Here is a 20,000-nt window from a genome sequence, read left to right as displayed (position 1 = left end):
GTGTGTTGTAAGAGCATGCTGAATGCTGTGACTTATGATGTCTTGTGAGACGGCCAACACAGCCTGTGTTGATGTTGGAGGAACGCATGATGGCTGCAATGAGCTGTTAGACAAGGCCTGTTTCTCTGTGTGTGTGTGTGTGTGTGTGTGTGTGTGTGAGAGAGAAAGAGAGAGAGAGTGTGTGTGTGTGTGTGAGAGAGAGAGAGAGAGAGAGAGAGAGAGAGTGTGTGTGTGTGTGAGAGAGAGAGAGAGAGAGAGAGAGAGAGAGTGTGTGTGTGTGTGTGTGAGAGAGAGAGAGAGAGAGAGAGAGAGAGTGTGTGTGTGAGAGAGAGAGAGAGAGAGAGAGAGAGAGAGAGAGAGAGAGAGAGAGAGAGAGAGAGAGAGAGAGAGAGAGAGAGAGAGAGAGAGAGAGAGAGAGAGAGCTCTGACACGTTCCTCCCCTGTCTATCTGCAGTTCCCTCAACGGAGCAACCCAGATTCGAGAGTTTCCCGATCTGAAAGGAACCACCAGCCTGGAAATATTGTGAGTGTCTGCCCTATCCCACACACACACACAGACGCACGCGCACGCACGCACACACACACACACACACACACACACACACACACACACACACACACACACACACACACAGCCATTGTGTGTGTGTGCGTTTATTGTGATTTCTCCTATAGTGAGGCTTCACCACACGGAACAACACCGAAAGGAAGAAGGGCTGACGCTGCAGAGGTTGAGTCCTGGGTGTTCACATATATGAGAGAGAGAGTTACAAGGAGAGAGAGTTACAGGGAGAGTTACAGGGAGAGAGAGAGAGAGAGAGAGAGCTACAGGGAGAGAGTTACAGGGAGAGAGAGTTACAGGGAGAGAGAGAGAGAGAGAGAGAGAGAGAGCTACAGGGAGAGAGTTACAGGGAGAGAGAGTTACAGGGAGAGAGAGAGAGAGAGAGAGAGCTACAGGGAGAGTTACAAGGAGAGAGAGAGAGAGAGAGTGTGTGTTACAAGGAGAGAGAGAGAGAGAGAGTGTTACAAGGAGAGAGAGAGTTACAGGGAGAGAGAGTTACAGGGGAGAGAGAGAGAGAGAGAGAGTTACAAGGAGAGAGAGAGAGAGAGAGAGTTACAGGGAGAGAGAGAGAGAGTTACAGGGAGAGAGGGTTACAGAGAGAGAGAGAGAGAGAGAGAGAGAGAGTTACAGGGAGAGAGAGAGAGAGAGTTACAGGGAGAGAGGGTTACAGAGAGAGAGAGAGAGAGAGAGAGAGAGAGATGGTGAAAGAACAGGAGAAAGAAAGAAAGAAGGGATAGGGAGTGGTAGAGAGAGGGATGCTGGCTCAGGCTAAGTGGTGGCAGCCAGGGACAGGTTTGGCCAGGCGGTCAGAGGCCCCTGTCTGTCTGACCACGTTACAGTCACAGGACTGGGGGATCCTTTCGCTTGAGGGCACCTAAACAACGATGAGAGGACTCGCACACCCTGTCCTCGTGTCTCTAGGGTCCTACTAGTGTCCTCTAGTAAGAGAGTGGCGTCAGCGGAGGACCAAAATGTGAGACTCATTAGCCAATGAACAGCCAGGAATGGGTCTCACGCTACTTTTGCATGCTAAAATAAAGCTGATAATGTACAATTTGATTCAAGGGATGAAAAACCCTTTCAAAGTACAACACAAACTGTCTATTTTGCTGCAACTCGACAGTGCTGCTTTTTTTACTGAAGAGTTCCACTTTCTACTTCCTGGAAAAGAACTGGTCCATTGAAGTGAATGGAGATTTTCGGAACTGTTCTATTATACGGCTCTGGGTCCTACAATTTCCCCAATGCGAAAAATGCAGACGGAAATACAGGAATTCGTAATAAAAATTAAATCAACTGTAAAATATGGAATATTGCGGAATTTTCCACTGGCTTAAATTGATTAAAAAATCTAAAGTTGACCTAATTATTGTAGCAACTTAAACAATTTCATAATTGTAAAATAGGCCTACAGAAATAATTCCATTTTCGATCGGGGTGTTTGGAGAGGGGGATCGGACTTGCGGACCCTTACTTCACCTCACAACTTGGTTGTCACTTTGATAAACATGTCAAAGAGGCTGTCTGAGTCATCAAAAAAACAACAAAACAAATGCAACTCTAACCTCTGAATTAAAAAAAATAATAATTAATTTGGCAAAAAATAAAATAATTTTGAGAAAAATTTCATAGGGCCCTATTTCTCTCTCTCTCTCTAGGACGCTGACTAGAGCTGGTCTCTCAGCTCTCCCCCAGGATCTGTGTGAGCAGCTGCCTCGCCTCCGAGTGCTGTGAGTACACACACACACACACACACACACACACACACACACACACACACACACACACACACACACACACACACACAGACCCTAACCCTGCCCTGTACCCCCAAACAATTACTGTTCCATGAAATCCAATCACCCCCCCCCCCCCCTTCCCCCCCAAAAAAAGATTGTCCTGCTATCGCCTCGCTCAAAGAGCTGACTGCTCACCCCGACACTCAAAATCATTCTGTCACCCCCAAAAGTTCCCACGGCATAAATCCTCAGCTGGTCATTTTGTGTTGTTTGTGTGTTTTGTGTGTGTTTGTAGGGAGCTATCTTACAACCAGATAGAGGATCTGCCCAGCTTTTACCACTGCTCTGCATTGCAGGAAATGTGAGTTCACACACACACACACACACACACACACACACACCCACACAGTACACACACACACACACACACACACAGTACACACACACTCCACACTTTACACAGCGTACTGACCTATGTATATGTTCCTCCACAGAGGGCTCCAGCATAACCAAATCAAGAGAATCCAGTCGAGCACTTTCCAGCAGCTCACCTCTTTACGAGCTCTGTGAGTCAACCTTTGTCCTAATTATACTTTTTAACTCGCACGTTTTCACAGTATATTTTCTTAGAAATGCATTGCCTGGAAACTATAATACCACACACACACACTCGTGACTCAATAGTGACATCTAGTGGGCGATTGAGGTAGAAGAACATTTTGATCTGTTAACACGTCGGTTCAATTGAATAGAGTTGTTTCCCGTTTCGATTCTCCTGCCAGCGACCTGAGCTGGAACGTCATGGAGTGGATCCACCCGGACGCCTTCGCCTCTCTCCACTCCCTGATCAAACTGTGAGTAAACATGCGAGTGGAGATCCACACCACCACCAGGAGAACTCTCCTCCTGCCTCTCTCCTCTCCTCATCTGCTCCTTGAGTTCCTCTTCTTCTCCCCCAAGAAGGCACAGCCATGTTTGTGTATCTTTAATTAAAGCTAAGCCTGGGTCTTACACAAACACTCGGTGCTGGACTGTGTGCGCACCACGGAGAAGCTGTTGTCTTTGGCAGGGGCCTACAGAGAACATTGATATGTAATTGCTGGATGAAAAGCTCTCTGTGTGTGGCCAGGAGACTCGTCTCTCCGCTCACACCACCAAACTGTGTGAAGAGAAGGATAAACTATGCCTAGGCAAACAAGCAGATGCACTAGATCTGACGGGAAACGTTATCCGGAGGGAATCTCATAAAGGGCTTTTTCTTTGAACGCTTTTTTTTAACGATATCTCAGACAAGGTCTTCTTGTTACCACGGATGACCCTCGGCAAAATATCTGCAATCAAAACACGTTAGGAAGCATGGCTATTCAATGGGCTATTGTATATACACCGACTTGCCCTGACCTGTCTCCCTCCCTCCCTCCCTCCCTCCCTCTCTCTCTCTCTCTCTCTCTCTCTCTCAGTGACCTGACCGAGAATCAGCTCAGCTCAGTACCAGTTGGGGGTTTAGGAGGTCTCACCCATCTCAAGCTGAGGGGCAACACAGAACTGTATGAGGCCTTCAGTCCTGATCACTTCCCTCGTATGAGGTAACACACAGACACAGACACACACACACACACACACACACACACACACACACACACACAGACACACACACACACACACACACACACACACACACACACACACAGTCCTTCTGCTCCTCCTTCATGATGCCTCATTACGTTGCACTTTTAGATCAGTTTCTCACCGATAGGCAGTGGTGGAAAAAGTGTTTGTACTTAATTAGAAGTTAATAGTACTGGTGTAAAAAAATCGACTTAAGTAAAATTAGTAGAATTTAAATTGTACTCGGAGTAAACTACTACTGAGTTACCTCTTTAGAACAGTGAACGTTGTTGCATGATGTCATCATAAGGCTATTTCCCATTCAATTATATATAAGGATGAAAGGACAGACTGCAAACCAGATTATTTTACTGTAATTGGAACATTTGGAAGCAACAAAATAATGTACACAAACAAAAGTCTAATATTACTCTTCTCACTATGAATGGCTCCACAATTTGTCAAATTACAACGGGCCAGTTTCTGTTGCTTATGGAGAGACACAAAATCTGTACTTTCTAAAGGAAGTAGCTAAGTACTTAATTAGTAAGTAATTCTCGAGAATGTACTCAAAGTAAAAAATTATTGACTGAAAGAAAAACTCAAAAAACGACACGTACACACAAAAAAACTACTCAACTACAGTAATGTGAGTAAATGTAATAAGTAGTACTTCCACCCTTGCCAATATGTGAATCAAAGCAGTAGATATCAAATGAAAAGGGACATGAGGTGAACATACATACATCCTCACAAGCCCGAGTGCGCTGCCTGATTGGCCTATCGTGAGCTCAGCTCATTGGCTGCTGATGCTAGTCCGTATCCTTTAGCTGGCAGGCAGAAACACAGCATGTGAATACTCCTCCCTTCCGTCCCTTCCCTCCCATTGATCCTTCCTCCCACTTCAAAGTTGTATAAAAGATCTCCTCGCTTCACAGATAACAGCCATGATTTACACACGGGGGCTAATTACACTGCGTCCCTGCGAGCCATTCCTGAATCGAACTCCCGACAATGAGCGAGCGGTTTGTTAGCAAGTTGTTTCTCGTCAGAGCGATCAGCATCACCCGGAGGCCTGGCAGCAAGGTGCAGGAAGAGTCAGAGGAGTCAAAATGGCGATCGGGTTTCAAAATAGGCGATGGAAGGTGATCCCGTGGCACTGTGGCAGTGTCACGCACGATAGCGTATAGTCCAAAAACAACAGAGCTTCTGGCAGACTGCCATTTCATAGACATCGTGCGGATACACACACTTGTCGTACGTGTACACACACACACACACCACAGAAAGATAATCCAGGGTTCAATAAAACTGACCATTTCAGCGAGAGCGGTGATTTACTTCATGTACTAAAACTACAGAAACAGATACTTCAGCCGCTGGAGGCATTTCCGATGTAATGCGAGTACATTATACAAGCTGAATCTGATCCAGAACCGGCTCGTTAATGCTCAAGCTTTGCTCGTTGACATGAACGTCATCCAAAAGAGTACTTAAAGGATAACGCTGGTGAGTTTGTTTTTATGCATTTATGCCGTCGACAAAATCCTATGAAAATAACAGAAACAATGCGTCGGTTCTACTCCCGTTACTTTCCCACTTGCCACATATCATTTTTGGCCTTCAAACCCGGAAGTCAATAGCCTCAATTACAAGCTAAAATCCTTTAGATACAGCTCAAAAAGACATCATTTATATTTAAAAAAAAATTGCTAACTGTTACCACGAAAACTCTACGCTATTGTAGTCATTACCATCTCAAATTCAAATGGGAACAAATTCTTCATTATGCCGGGGACTATTTCCAGTGCTACAAAACTTACTTTAGAGATTCCCAATTTCCCCCCGGGGATCATTAAAGTCTTTCTGATTCTGATTCTGATTCAAACATGTTTACAGTCGGGATGAAGATGAAATATGTTGCCCCGAGCAACGGCATGGCTCTGTGACATATTTTTTTAATGTCAATACAATGGAGTTGCTACTATGGCTACTACTCGGACATGGTTTTATTGGGCATCGGCTACGAGGACAAGACTTGTTGGCGAAACAACAATATTGCTGATTTCGTTATGTCCAGAGGATTTGTTGACCGTAAGAAATGCATTAAAAACGCCAGCATTAATCTTTGAGTTTCCTGAAGATGTCATTTGAGCTTCCTGCTGTAGTGCGTGCTGTGCAGTGTTGGGGGGTAACGCATTACAAAAGTAACATATTACATGTAATATATTACTTTTAGCAGTCACTTAGTAATATAACTTATTACTTTTAGGATTTCAGTAATATTATACCAGTTACTTTGTCAAGTAACTCAAGTTACAAATTGAGTTAAAAAAAAAAGTTAATGAAGGCACATATTTAAATAAAGATACAATCATTTCCTAATCAAATTGTGTGTTTTTATGCAAATAACCACTACAGATGACAATAACAAAGGAAAAGAATAACATTTAGAATTTTGGGTTGTTTCCACTGACTTCAAGGCGGTTGAAATTATTTTTCGGGATGGTTCCGGGGCAACGATGTCATTCTGCTGCTGCTGCTGTTTTGGTGAAAGTAATGCAAAAGTAGTGTAATAAGTAACGAGTTACTCTACACAGACAGTAATATTGTAAAGTAACGTATTACTTTCAAATGAGCGTAACTAGTAATATGTAGTATATTACATTTTGAAAGTAACTTGCCACAACACTGGTGCTGTGGCAGTGTTTCTGCAGTTTGTGTGTGTGTGTGTCATCATGACTCTGCTCTTGTGCCTCCCAGGGTGATCGAGATGCCGTACGCCTACCAGTGCTGCGTGTACGGCTCCTGTGACGGCTACAAGGCAGCCAGCCAGTGGGATACAGAGCAGGGCAACACGGACGAAGACCTACACAAGAGGACAGTAGCCATGTACCCCATCCACGCCGACACCCACTGTGAGAAAACACAACCTTGAGATATGTGTGCAGTGCAATGCATCTATACAATACACACACAGCAGGCCCAATCCCAATAGAGACACTGCGGAGCGCGTCATCATTCAGAAACCACGCCCAAAACGGGGGAAAACAGAAACCCCCCCCTCCAATCCTGGCGTTCTCCTATGTCACGTGCATGGTCGGGTGTTGCACACAAAGATCGTATATACTGACGCTGAACACGCCAACTTACTTCACTGACAGCTAGATCCACATTTTTCTTCTCGCCAATTCTCAATGGCTTCCTTGTTTTGCACAGGAGTACAAAGAAACTTTAACTGGCGATTTTTTACATTTGTTGTGTGCGCAGCCCACCACACAACAGCTTTTAGCTATGTTTAATTCAAGGAAAATGACGCCGGTGTATGGGAGTGAACGGAGCGATTTCCCCCGTGATGGGCGTGGCCTAATTCATGCAGTGTCTCTATAGCCCTTCTTGGCCCTACCCCTCCGTTTTGTGCGTTCACGCGTAGGGGTAGGGTGTCCCGTTTCTTTTGGGGGGGCCGAGGAGAAGTGGTCATCATACGTCATCTAGGCCTCCAAATACGCCTCGAAATGAAGCTTTTCCAGATGCAGACTCAAAACTGAGGAGGTAGAAGAGCATTTTCTAGAATGCTTTGCAACATGAGCATGGGGCTAACATGGCTAGCCCATAAATGTTAGTATATCTTGGCAAATAACCATCCAAAAAAAAATATATCTTAGTTTAACATAAATGCAAATGATGTAATTGGCTCATATTATAACACGCATTTCAGAAATATCTCCTAAATATAGAGACTTCTCCTTGGTCCGTGTTTCAAGAGACGGGTTTGGCTGGGTCGCCGATGTCGCCGCCGCAGACCCCCGGCTGTCGGTCGGTGCCGACAGCCGTCCCGGGTCCGTCGCGCCGGGCGCAGCCAGGAGAGTCGGCTCCCTCCCCGCCCACCGCCCGGGGACCGAGCGTTCTTAAGAGGGGTCGGGGGGTAAAAATAAGACATGGGATGGGGCCATACTACACACACACACAGGGTACAGGGGGAAAATTATAGTTGGAAATGTGAGGCCCATATGCCTGCGCTCGGTGCCAGTACCCCAGGATCCTGCTCTATTTCGGTCTTGAATTATTGACACGAGGCGGCTCGAAACATGTTGGAGCCCCAATGAAACCACAGCGGCCTGGCAGCTGACGCCAGCACACGAGCGCTCGAGTGTCCTACCATGCATTCCCACTGCAGGCATAATATATAAACACTGGCTGGGTTTTACCATAAGATAACAATAACAAAAGATGAATAGACGATGACATAACACTGATTACAATTTATTCACCTTTAATTGCTGGGAAAACAGTCTTGGTGAAGGAAATTTATTTGAGCGCCAGTTATCTTCTCGAAATAGATTTTTCATTTCACAGCAAAAAGCGTTTTAGATCACTCCCCCCGCTCCTAACCTGAACCCGACCGGCTGACAGTCAGTGCCACACACACACACACACACACACACACACACACACACACACACACACACACACTCTTAGACACTGGTTACCAGGCGCCACAGCCCCATCTTGTGAGGCGGTGTGTGTCATCATGGCAAGATGTGGTCCTGACCTGGAGACACCTATTGTAGAAGGAACTACCACAGAAGTGGTTTTGAGTACTTTGCCATGTGTTTAATATGTCTGTGTGTCTATCTTTAGACCAGGGGTTCCCAAACTTAAGAATGCCGCGGCCCACTTTGATATGTGAAAATCTTCCGGGGCCCACCGAACCCTTTAATCACAACTCTGATCAACACACGAGACTAAGATGATGTAGTTCCCTATATGTTTTTTACATTATATATATTTTTTTTTATTAACAGAGCATGTGAACTTGGACATAAGGGAAATTAATAATCCATCCACATACAAACATATTTTGGCAAAATACCCAAAAGCACATTGCCAACATTTTCTCCCCCCACTCATCAGAAGTATTTACATGTATAACACATTTGCTGAGACAAAATGTGATGAGCAACAACAAGAAATCAATCCACAAGTTATTAATGCTAGGCTGTGAAGGGGAGACTGGTGGGTACCCATTGAACCAATTTTCATTCAGATAAATTGAGCTGAGAGGTTAATGAACCCTTTGAAATAGTTTTCCCTCGCCCAAATTTAACCTATGTTTGGAGTGTTATTTAGCCCCCTTCCCGACAAGCTAGCATATATGCTTGGTATATGCTAAGTAGGCCTTATCCAACAGGTTGGCCTGTACTCTGACCTTTGACCCTGACAATGTTATATTCCAGATGACCCTGACCTGGAGGAGTTCCAGCTAGAAATAGAGGAATCCAAACTACAGACCAGTGTCCAGTGCACACCCATTCCAGGTAACTCCAGATACCCTACTTTAAATCACATGGTCATATTATTATCTAACCGGTAGGCAGAATATAATTGTGATCATTTTAGTCCACAAGAACCTATCATGGCTATCAAATATGAAGTGTTCGAAAACGACGTCATTAGCAAACAGCCTTTGTATGAATTCTGCTGATGGTTTGTGTTCTTTGCGGCGCTGCAGGTCCTTTCCGTCCCTGTGAGTCCCTGCTGGGCAGCTGGCTGGTCCGTGTGGGCCTGTGGTCCATCTCTCTGGTCTCTCTGCTGGGGAACTCCCTCCTGCTCCTCTCGCTGTTCGGCTCGGCCGGCTACCTCTCCCCGCTGCGCTTCACCGTGGCCTGCATGGGCGCCTCCAACCTGCTGACGGGCGTGTGCACGTGCACCCTGGCGCTGGTGGACGCGCTGACCCTGGGCGAGTTCGGCCGCCACGGCGCCCGCTGGGAGGGCGGTCCCGGTTGCCAGGCGACGGGCTGGGTGTGGGTGTTTGCGTCCGAGGCCAGCGTGCTGCTGTTGACCCTGGCGGCGGTGCAGTGCGGCGTGAGCGTGACGTGCGCCCGCGCCTACGGCAAGTCGCCGACGCTCGGGAGCGTGCGCACGTGCGCGCTCTTCTGCCTCACCCTCTCGCTCACCCTGGCGTCTCTCCCGCTGGTGGGAGTGGGGGAGTACGGGTCCTCTCCGTTTTGCCTGCCCTCCCCGCTGCCGCCTCCGTCCTCTCGGCCGCCCTCCTCCCTCGGCTTCCCCTTGGCTCTCATCATGATGAACACCTTGTGTCTGCTGATCGTCACGGGTTCTTACATCCGCCTCTACTGGGAGCTGCTGAGAGGAGAGTGTGAGGGCCTGTGGGACTGTGCCATGATCAAGCACGTCGCCTGGCTGATCTTCACCAACGGCCTCCTCTACGTGCCCGTGGCGTTCCTCTCCCTCTGCTCCCTGCTGGGCCTCCTCTCTTTGGGGGAGGAGGTGCTCAAATCGGTCCTCCTGCTCCTCCAGCCGCTGCCCTCCTGCCTGAACCCCCTCCTCTTCCTCCTCTTCACCAGAGACCACGGCCACTTTTTCTTCTGGCCCCGCCCCAAGGCGCGCCCGCAGCTGCGGCGACGAGACCGCACGCTGGACTCGCTGGTCTCCGTGGAGACGGAGAAGAGCTGCTGCTCCGACTCCTCGACGCAGGTGTCACTCGCCGACGCGGCCGACGCCCCGTACGGCGCGGCGGGCTCCTGCTCTCTCCGGCCGCGGCCGGATCCAATCAGATTCTCCCACTGCTCCGCCACTTCCTGCTCCTCCTCCGTCCCTCTCATCCCCTGCCACACGCCCTCCTCCCCCGCTGCCAGAGATAGAGACAGAGTGACGGAGAGGCGGAGCCAGAGAGATGAGGGTCTGGAGGGTTTTGATCAGGACGTGAGCAGCAACAGTTGCCCCCTCTATCACTCTCCCATGCCCCCCTCCCTCACCTCTCACCCCTGAGCCTCCCAGCTAGCTGGCTGGAAAGCTGGGGACACTATGGACATTCATGGCTCATCATCATACAGCAGCAGCAGGCCTGGGTTATCAGTCCCAAAGGCTCCTCAGAACGGGTCCACACAGAGACTGTAGAGTACTATAGAGACGTCTATGAGAACACACAAAGTGCCCCCAGGAAATAAGAGACTGCAACTCCAAGTGCTCTTCACAACACTATTAAAGACTATTAAGACGAAACACCACGACGCGGCATTACTGTTCAAATAAAAGGACCATTTCAGACACTATCCAGTGGACTGGGTTCAGTCATGGACTCAGATGGTGAACAGAAAGCTCAACTCAAAGCCCTAAAATACATGGAAAATCTAAGCATCAGACAAATCAGTGGTTTTGCCTGGGGGGTGGGGGTGGGTGGGGGGGATTTAAGTAGTACAAGTAGAATTTTAAAGTGTACATGTTTATATTGAAATGTGATCTTAAAAAGAGACATGCAGCTTAGAGGTTATAGATTGTTTGGTTACATGTTAAGTGGAGTTTTCTTATTTTTGGTTTTGAAATATAAGTTCTATCTTATTGCTACGGTTCATTTCAAATAAAGGGATTCATCAGCCCGGACACACACAGCAGGTCACTTTACCAGAGTAAGCTAACATTTCTCGTTCACAGAAAGTCCACTCTCAGTTAAGATATACTTTTCTGTAATTGTAGAACAGCTTTTATACAAAATGTTCTGCTTCATGGCAACAAACTGCAACAGGAAACAGATGGCACATAGAGTTTACATGGTTTTGTCTCAAATCAATATGCACCTCTCCTCAACACGAGGCACGCAGACTGAATGGGACGTAGCTATGATCTTTCTACAGACACTTAAGAGTAGGCTAGCAATATGTACATACAATGTAACTACCTCTGAACTAGCATGGTATTGATTCACTATAGCCTTATGTCTCCCTTTTTATATGATGAACAGCAAATATATAATTTTATATATTAAGAAATATTTCATTCTTAGTTTGTAAAAAAAAACAAAAAAAAAACAGTTTTGCTATTTTGGATGTACATACTTTGTATACAACTGGTAAGCATATGGTTGAATAAAAGTAATAGCTTCATATTGTATGCATCAGCTGTTCTGCTTGTCCCAAACACTTATTCATGCCACACCAGTGGCCAGGGCACTTTATATAAACCATGAAAAAAAAAATCACATAAAACTCAATAGATGTTAAAAGAAACTTTAATATTACTAAACATAAAACTGAACAGTATACATATATAAATATGTAGATATTTCTACATTAAGAAGAGGGCTGCATACATAGAAAGTGCAATTAGGCATTGGTGCTAAATAAGAACTTAAAAAAAGCACTGCTCACAAAGGTAAGTTAAGCATGGTCCATGTGTTTGGAGAAGAAGCCTCAAGGCTACGATGGGTGAGGTGGTCACCTACACGCAGGCTCTCTTTGCTTCCTGAGGCCTCTCCCCGGTCTCTTGCAGAGCTTCTCTTTTGCGGGACGAGTCGTTCTGGTCTGGAGTATTTTCTTTGTCACTTTCCACCACTCCCTGAACACAGACACACACTATTTTAGACAATTATGGAAGGCATTGCCCATCCATGGGCATGCAGCTGCATCAAAACTGGCAGCAAAGTGGTCGCATCACTACATTACTGCACTGCATAGTTAAAAAAAAAAAACACATTCAACATTCCATGGACATATTGAATGAGCATCCCAAAATTACATGCAGCGACACCACCACCTTGTGGGATGAAAATGCAACTACATAATGGTAATACTGTACAGAGCAGAACAAGGTCACAGTAAACATGTCAACCCTATAAATGATGCAATCCCTCTATTAGACAATCAGTCAATCAATTATATGAAAAAATCTCAAGGGAAAGTGTGTTTTAATCGTGGGTGACATTAAACTGCTTCACTTGTATAGACCAGAGTGGGCTTACCGTGTTCTTCTGAACTGCATGCTTCTCTGTCCACTTCTTGGCCTTCTCCATGAACAGCTGTTTGTTGTGTTTGAACTCTGACGACTGCAATCGACAACAACTAATTAAATACTTTGCAGTGTGGTACAGTAGGGCTACACAATAAAACAAAGAAAAAGAAACCATTGTTATTCTGGTGTTAACATAATCCCTGTTATACAATCAAGATAAAAGTATTCATGCTAGGGTAGACACTGAGATTATATTTCTTTCTTAGTATCAACCTTTTTGGTTTTGAAAATTATATAGCAAGCTTTATCCTCACATATCTCAATTCATATTGCAATATTCACCAGAAATATCATAATATGTGTGGATAGGGCTGTCACTTTTTTTTTCTTCCAAAATTCGAAAGTTACTTCCAACATGGGGGGAGAAAATAACATTTGAGCTGTTCATTACTAACCTGACCCTGCCAGATGGGGGCAGTATTGTTTTCACAACAAGAGACACACCTCCACCTGTTTGTGAAACAGAATGTGAAACAAACCCATCCATCTGGCAGCATCAGGTTAGAGAATTACCTGTTCAAAAAAAAAAAGAAAGGCAAATGTACCCTATGTGTCAATTAAAGTTCGTTCAAACTTTATTTTTGGAAAAGGTGACAGCCCTATGTATGGTTGTTCGTAGCGACTAATTTCCTTGGTGGTTTAAATGAAATTGTTAATTTAGACTAGTCGACTAGTCCAAAAGTAAGAAAACACTACTCAGAAAACAATTAAGCACAATTTAATCTATAAGGTTAAAAGGTTGTCCAAAAAATAGTGTGTGTATACAAGAGCCATTTGTCTTTGACCTTGAAACCGTTCATTACGTTCTTCAATAACCAAATCGTGTGTGGCACTTTGCGTTGTTTATTATGAACACTGCACATTAGAAAACATGACAACTCACCCCGGCACCGTGTACTCGGGCTCAATATAGTCCATTAACTTTCGGATTTCTTTGCCTTCAACAAAGTTGAGTGGACGCATATCTTGCGCAGTCATTGCTGTGATGATCTGCGTTATCTTTTCAGACCGAGCGGGATCACAGGTTGTGTCGGTCAACAATGTCGTAATGGAGGCTGCTGAATGTGGTTACGCATTGCTCCGGTCGAGTGGTTAAATGCCAGTCTTATCTGACACAGCCTACATAAAACCTTATTTTCATTTTCTCGATCAAAATACTGCGAAACCCGTGCGCTGGTGTTTACGAGATGTAGCTGCGTAACATCTTAAGCGAGAAACATACATACCGTACTCAAACGTCTGCTTGATGGGGTCACAGGGGAGTCCCCAGCAAAATGAGTAATTGTTGTGTGATTTCAATGACTAGAAGTTAACCCAAGGAGAGAGAATGTAGTGGATTTGGTCTCTCTCCTGTTATCTTTCCCGATCTACATTATCGTTTACTTGCGCTGTTCACGTCAGCTGCGTCAACCCAACGGCGCATCACATTTTTGAGGAGCTGCACTCCGGCAACGCCGCAGGCTCGCCGGCCACGGCGAGCCTGCGGCGCCCACGGCGAGTGCTTTGACGCCCGACTATAAATATTGCTTTAGACACAACAGTTAACCAGTATTAGTAGTACTACATTATTATTTCAATTATTTGTTTTAAACCGACTAGTATTTCCGGTGCCGACTAGCGAGGTAGCAAGCGTTTAAAACGAGTAGTCACGCACATGACTAATATAATGTATGACTCACTATATCAGCCATGAGTGGGTCATCTGGGTTGGGTTCAGCCATCAGCAGCTGTATGGAGGTGAGGACTGTGGAGATGTTTAGAGATGGCTTCCAGGCACCCTGAAATCAAAGCAAGTGGACTTCCTTGGTCACCAAAGAAGAAACTTCAAGTCTATCTCACACAGACAGACGACAACAACAGAGGATGATGGTGAAACAGAAACATTGTGGTTTGTGTCATGTAATTTGTTGCAACCTTGGGTGGGAGTTTGAGAGCGTCGTGGCAGATGCGTCCGGAATTATCAATGTTTGGGTGGTAGATGGGTGTTAAGAATCGTATTTTGGGGGGCTCAAAGGGGTACCTAGGAGGGGAAAAGAGCACATCAGACCCACTACAAAATAATATGCGTCCACAATGTGGCAAAGAGAGGCAGATCCCTCTTGAACATGTCATAGGCTATCTCATAGTAAATTGTACCTCTCTGGGACCTTGATCTCCAAGGAGAAGAGTCCTCCTGCATACGGAGTGCCTGCTCCTCCAACTATCTCTGTAAAGAAGAAGGAACAGACTTTAGCAGGCAGATAAACAAAACAGACAAGACGTAGTGGTATCTGTGAACCCTTTTGAAGGAGAACAAACGCTGCCTCTATTTGTTTTAAGATCTAATGTCATGAACCTGAGACTAGACTCACGAGCTCGGAGGTCATGAACCTGAGACTATACTCACGAGCTTGGAGCTCATCCATGCGTTCCTCGCTCTGCCAGCATGTGATCCCGGGAGGCGGCTCGTTGCTCAGCATCTGAAGTTCACGCTTCAGACGGGACACCCTCTGCATTCTGCTTCCAAAGGGGACCTGTGAAGGACCTGTGACGGAGGACATGAACAAGTCTGACATCATGTTGGCGTTGAACCTGCTGAAGCCCATTGTGGGCGAAACATGATGTGGTCGGTGTGGAATAATTACAGCACAGGGAATGAATAGCCTATTCTGTGTGCGGGCATTTTTTGCCTTAATGTTTACTTGTATGTTCAGCAGCACAGGGTTTAAATACTTATTTTACAATTAAATATCGAAGCTTTTGCATAACTTAATACAAAAAATGTCATGATAGACTACTACTGTATGTGTGTAGTGTTTGAGACTCACAGCAAGTTCTGCCAAATGACCGATGTAATGATAATATTATCAAATTCATACAAATATTGAACTAACTTTATTCATTAATTAACATGGCATGAATTTTCCAAATATTCAATGCCATTTTACACTTTCCCAAAACAATCTCAGTGCTGGAAAACAAATTTTCTGATTCCATAAGTACTACTCTTATAAGATGAAGCTCGAGTCGACTCGACTGCTGATTTGCGTTGACTGGACTAATGTTAGTTAGCTTAGCTGAGGTTGCTTATGCTAACCTCTTTTTACATTTGTTATTTAGTTTACTTCACTTAATGCTAAAAAGAAAAGAAAAGAACTTGCTAGCTAACGTTAGCTTCCTGCTATGCGGCTACATGGCTAACGCTATGTATGACAAGCGATGCAGAGTACCGATATATCAACAGTCAGGAAGGAGATGTAGTTTATTTAACCTATAATATCAAGGACCTACCTCGAAAATAAATCAGATCTTCACTTCAGTAAAAGTTGTCCACTTCGCAGCATCTGATTCTGTTCAACATGCAAAACAACAGCGACCGAAGCAAACAACTCAGAAAGACAGCGCACACGGGGTTTTGGATTCCCCTCTGTTTTCCTACTGTAGCCCCGCCCTACTCTGCCTCTGATTGGCGTATATCAATAATTTCCCCTGCCCTTAACCAATCATCACTCCTCATGCCATGTACGTCGTCATCAGTACTGGCCGCGTTTTAGAGTAAGGCCTTATGGGTATTGTAGTTACTAAAGCTTGGTGAAGCTTGGATACTGTCATTGAACTTTATTGACTTTTATTTTTATTTCACATTTCAAGAATCTGTCTGAATCATAGACTACTATACGAGGTCATTTAAATTATAGCAGACTACTACTAATGGGGAATTTATTAAATTATCATCATTTACAAACAGTAAACATCTGTTAAATGTGCCTGTTTCTAGTGGGCATGTCGACCTATTGGTTCATCATTGTGACAAATCTCAACTTAGAAATTCTGAACTTTACATTAAAAATGTACATAGCCTATACATTAATTGCAAAACACTGTAATCACACAAAACATCACTGGAACCTGGAAGCCTCCATGCAATCTCATTTGAATGCAGTGGCGTAGATAGCCTGAAAGGTAATGTCTTTGTGTTGTTTGTCTTCCATTCTGACGTCGGTGAAGCCAGAGTCTTTGAGAGCAGCCATGTAGGGCTCTGGGCGCCAGTTCTCTCCTGTAAACACTCGCTTAGATGCAAAATAAGCCAGCCGGTTCAGCCTTAATGTGGTTACCATCAGGCCTCCTGGGGGCGATAAAGAGGGAGAGAAAGGATGAGAGATGTGTGATGAAGGAAAAGATTACATAGAAAGCTGCACTGAGTGAAACATGAACCTCCACACTAACACAAAGTCAATAGGGTAGCCCAGAGCCATATAGATAGAGGAGTCCCGACATCTCCATTCACTCCAATGGACCAGTTTTTTTACTCTGAAGAGTTCCAGGAAGTAAGGTCCTGGATTAAGCAGCACTGTTGAGTTGCAGCAAAATGGACAGTTTGTGTTGTACTCTGAAAGGGTTTGTCTTCCCTTGAATCTTAATTGTACATTATCAGCTTTATGTTAGCATGCAAAAGTAGCGCAAGACCCATTCCTGGCTGTTCATTGGCTAATGAGTCTCGCATTTTGGTCCTCCGCTGACGCCACTCTCTCTCTAGAGGACACTAGTGTAGCCTTGAGGAGAAGCAAAAGTAGCCTACTGGTGTGCTCTGCGAAGAGGTAAATCCCTATTGAAATAAGCATTATAAAGAATATATTAAAAGAAAAAGGGGGAAATCAATGTACTTTTTGAATGTCTATGTAGCACTAGTTAAGTCAAGGTATAGGGGATGAAGCCAACTGCACCTGAATAAGACAGACTACTTTTCCATTTTAAATTCAAATAGAGAAGTGGCTAGTTGATGTATTCGGTCGAAAAGTCATAGTCAGTGAGGTGATGAACTGCCAGCCAGTGACGGCGATAAACCGGGGCAAGGGGGGTCTAAAGCCCCCTCGCAAATTGCTGTAGCCCCAGTTAAGCCCCCTCAGGTGTCATTTGAATAATCTGGAAAATGATTCAGACTGTAAAGCATTATTTTGGAAATAGCTATGAACTTGCTAATCCTCTACATAATAAAATTAAATATAACAATTGTTCTTTGTAGTGTCTGTTTCACATTACAATTTAAAAGCTCATGAACACACCAAACAACATGAACAAGTTTAGAATCTGAACGGGTAAAATCCGAGGAGCACTTGAAGTTTCTACCTGAACACTGAAAATCCGAGGAGCACTTGAAGGCAACATTAGTCTGCCTGTCAGCTGTCACCGGCAGACAGTGAAACTGAAAGATGCTACCATGCTATGTTTTCTGAAAAGAGTTGAGAAACAAAAAGTAAATCCAGATGCTGTCGCCGTCGAGGACGAGGACGAGGAGGACAAAGAAAAAGATGGAGATAATGATGATGATTTGGCTTTTATTGAGGAAAAAACGAGAACCTATTGTATAGCCTATCAATGCAACTTCCAGTAGGGACCGTCATGTCAAAATGCCACGTTCTCAATGTTAAGTATCTCTATATATGACCAAAGATACAGGACTGCGAGGTGCTACCTTTTTTCTTTCGATGTAGCAAAAATCGTTGAATCTGGACACGTTGTGGGGAAGTAGAGGAATTACGTCGCTATATATACCATTTCGGTATATATAATTAGACCCTGACTAGATGTAGTGGTTTGACGTGCAGGAGACGGTCGTTATACATGAAAATGTTTGCTGGGAAGTCTGGCGAAGTCATGAAACTTGATTATTTTCTTAGCACCCTCACAGATTGGTTTAGCCCCGGTAGAGAACTCATCCTGGCGCCGTGCCTGCTGCCAGCAGAGCAGACATTAAGCTTTTCAAGTCTTCATCCGGGTGTCAAATACGCCATGAAACACAATGCAATATAGCCCACCTGGTTTCATCACGCGGTGTACCTCCGCGGCGCCCTTCCTGAGGCTTGGCCAAAAGTAGTAGCAGTTACAGTGAAAGACTTTATCTATGGTGCAGTCTGCCAGAGGCATGGCCGCCACGTCACAGTGGTGCAGGGTCACCTTCCCACTGGCCACCAGCTCCTTCATTTGCTCACTTGCCACCTGTAAGAGGCAGAGGTGGGCGCTCGGGTCACATGACTTGGACTCGGATTCTAGTCACAGTTTTAATCGTTTAAGACTTGACCTGATGCGTGAGGAGAAAATACTTGAGACTTGACTCGACTTGGATTGTGGTGACTTAGGACGTGACTTTGAATTGATGACTTCAAAAGGTTTCAAAGGTCTTGGGAAAATATATTGTGTTTGTATAAGGCCATGTTCACATTACAGGCAAATCTGATTTGCTGATGAAGTCATTAATCGTCATTATCTTGATTGGTTTCCCAAATCTGATTTGGGAGTGTGTCCGCACTGCCACAAATCTGATTCTCAAGTCGGATCTGTGTGTCCAGACCTCCATATGTGGTTTGGGACAAGTGACACAAATCAGACTTGGAGCGTCCAGACTCATAAAACCAATCTGGATAGAATCCTTAATAGGTCACTAAAGTTCACAAATCAGATTTGGCCTCCTAGTCTGAACATGGCCTAAATGACTTGAAGTTTGTTCCACCAAACAACTTCTGCTTTCTGAATTTGTATGGAATGTTTGAAGTCGATACTGAAGAAGTCAAAGTCATTGTTTTTATCCTATTAAAACAATGTTGCATTGAAAAGTCCTAGATATTTTGTTTTCTTTAGGAATTTTTTCCAAGGAAAAGATAAATATTGTGTTTGTAACAGTGTTATTTCAAAAGTGAGTAGCATGATCTGCCCTCTGAATGCAATACAATAGTAATAAGCTGGATATTAAGCATGAACTGTATAAAAGAGTCATACGTGCATGTAGGCCTACACCTGCACAGACATGCTAGCACTGTAGTGCAATGCACACAGACCTTGTTTTTCTGTGACATATATGTTGTTGTACTCAGCCAAACTATCACTGACATGTATTATTATGACATTGCTATCATGTGAAATCTCTACTTTTGGCCATTTTTATGTTTTAACCTCAACTCTATACAAATCACTGCTTTTGCAAACCTGTTTTCAGACAGACACATGCACGCACGCATGCACACACACACACACACACACACACACACACACACACACACACACACACACACACACACACACACACACACACACAGCCTTTCTCTCTTGCTCTCGGATGGCCATTCCCAAAAGGGGCCGGGAAGGTATTGTAGGTGGGCTGACAAATCATCTGCAAAACATTACAATCTTTGTGAAAAGAACATGTAAATATTATTATTACGTATGAGAATGCATTTCTCCATTATTGAAAAATACCATTATTTAATTTGTAATCAATCAATCGATCAATTTGTTAATTAGCCAATTGCAGA

At 44.6% G+C, this 20,000-nt stretch overlaps 3 protein-coding genes across 3 annotated transcripts in view; 1 reads left to right on the top strand and 2 right to left on the bottom strand.

The window, feature by feature from the left end:
• The window catches only part of LOC310781612 (leucine-rich repeat-containing G-protein coupled receptor 6-like), a gene marked incomplete at its 5' end in the record, with an annotated part of 27,044 nt that extends 15,970 nt beyond the window's left edge, over positions 1-11,074 (top strand). Inside the window, 9 exons of the mRNA XM_083642216.1 lie at positions 455-523; positions 2,221-2,292; positions 2,597-2,662; positions 2,796-2,867; positions 3,084-3,155; positions 3,762-3,887; positions 6,673-6,827; positions 9,147-9,227; positions 9,422-11,074. Coding sequence (XP_083498342.1) covers positions 455-523; positions 2,221-2,292; positions 2,597-2,662; positions 2,796-2,867; positions 3,084-3,155; positions 3,762-3,887; positions 6,673-6,827; positions 9,147-9,227; positions 9,422-10,698 — 1,990 coding nt within the window. The 3' untranslated portion in view covers positions 10,699-11,074. The remainder of the gene's footprint in view (positions 1-454; positions 524-2,220; positions 2,293-2,596; positions 2,663-2,795; positions 2,868-3,083; positions 3,156-3,761; positions 3,888-6,672; positions 6,828-9,146; positions 9,228-9,421) is intronic.
• A 69-nt stretch (positions 11,075-11,143) lies between these two features.
• Positions 11,144-16,122, bottom strand: LOC310781043 (ubiquitin-conjugating enzyme E2 T-like). Its single transcript, XM_083641577.1, has 7 exons — positions 15,985-16,122; positions 15,101-15,238; positions 14,851-14,920; positions 14,629-14,734; positions 14,394-14,492; positions 12,665-12,748; positions 11,144-12,261 (listed from the first exon to the last, which is right to left on the bottom strand). Exons 2-7 carry the CDS (start codon positions 15,207-15,209, stop codon positions 12,145-12,147), a joined length of 585 nt encoding a protein of 194 aa, XP_083497703.1. The 5' UTR covers positions 15,210-15,238; positions 15,985-16,122; the 3' UTR covers positions 11,144-12,144.
• A 233-nt stretch (positions 16,123-16,355) lies between these two features.
• The window catches only part of LOC310781327 (putative methyltransferase YdaC), a 4,905-nt gene continuing 1,260 nt past the window's right edge, over positions 16,356-20,000 (bottom strand). Inside the window, exons 3-4 of the mRNA XM_083641931.1 lie at positions 18,510-18,690; positions 16,356-16,819 (exon numbers count right to left, since the gene is read on the bottom strand). Coding sequence (XP_083498057.1) covers positions 16,623-16,819; positions 18,510-18,690 — 378 coding nt within the window. The 3' untranslated portion in view covers positions 16,356-16,622. The remainder of the gene's footprint in view (positions 16,820-18,509; positions 18,691-20,000) is intronic.

Source organism: Poromitra crassiceps (assembly GCF_964638095.1).
Source record: "Poromitra crassiceps genome assembly, chromosome: 8".
NCBI classification, from domain to species: Eukaryota; Metazoa; Chordata; class Actinopteri; order Beryciformes; family Melamphaidae; genus Poromitra; species Poromitra crassiceps.
Note: the sequence above shows the minus strand (reverse complement) of the source record. Positions and strands in the feature narration are given on the sequence as shown.

What these genes read in the sequence shown, in the direction of transcription:
- LOC310781043 (XM_083641577.1), bottom strand. Translation starts at nt 15,209, where the DNA reads ATGCAGAGGGTGTCCCGTCTGAAGCGTGAACTTCAGATGCTGAGCAAC. An exon ending in CATGGATGAGCTCCAAGCTC is followed by an intron (nt 14,921 to 15,100) that starts GTGAGTATAGTC and finishes TCTTCTTTACAG; the next exon opens with AGATAGTTGGAGGAGCAGGC. An exon ending in ATGCAGTTCAGAAGAACACG is followed by an intron (nt 12,262 to 12,664) that starts GTAAGCCCACTC and finishes GTCTGTGTTCAG; the next exon opens with GGAGTGGTGGAAAGTGACAA.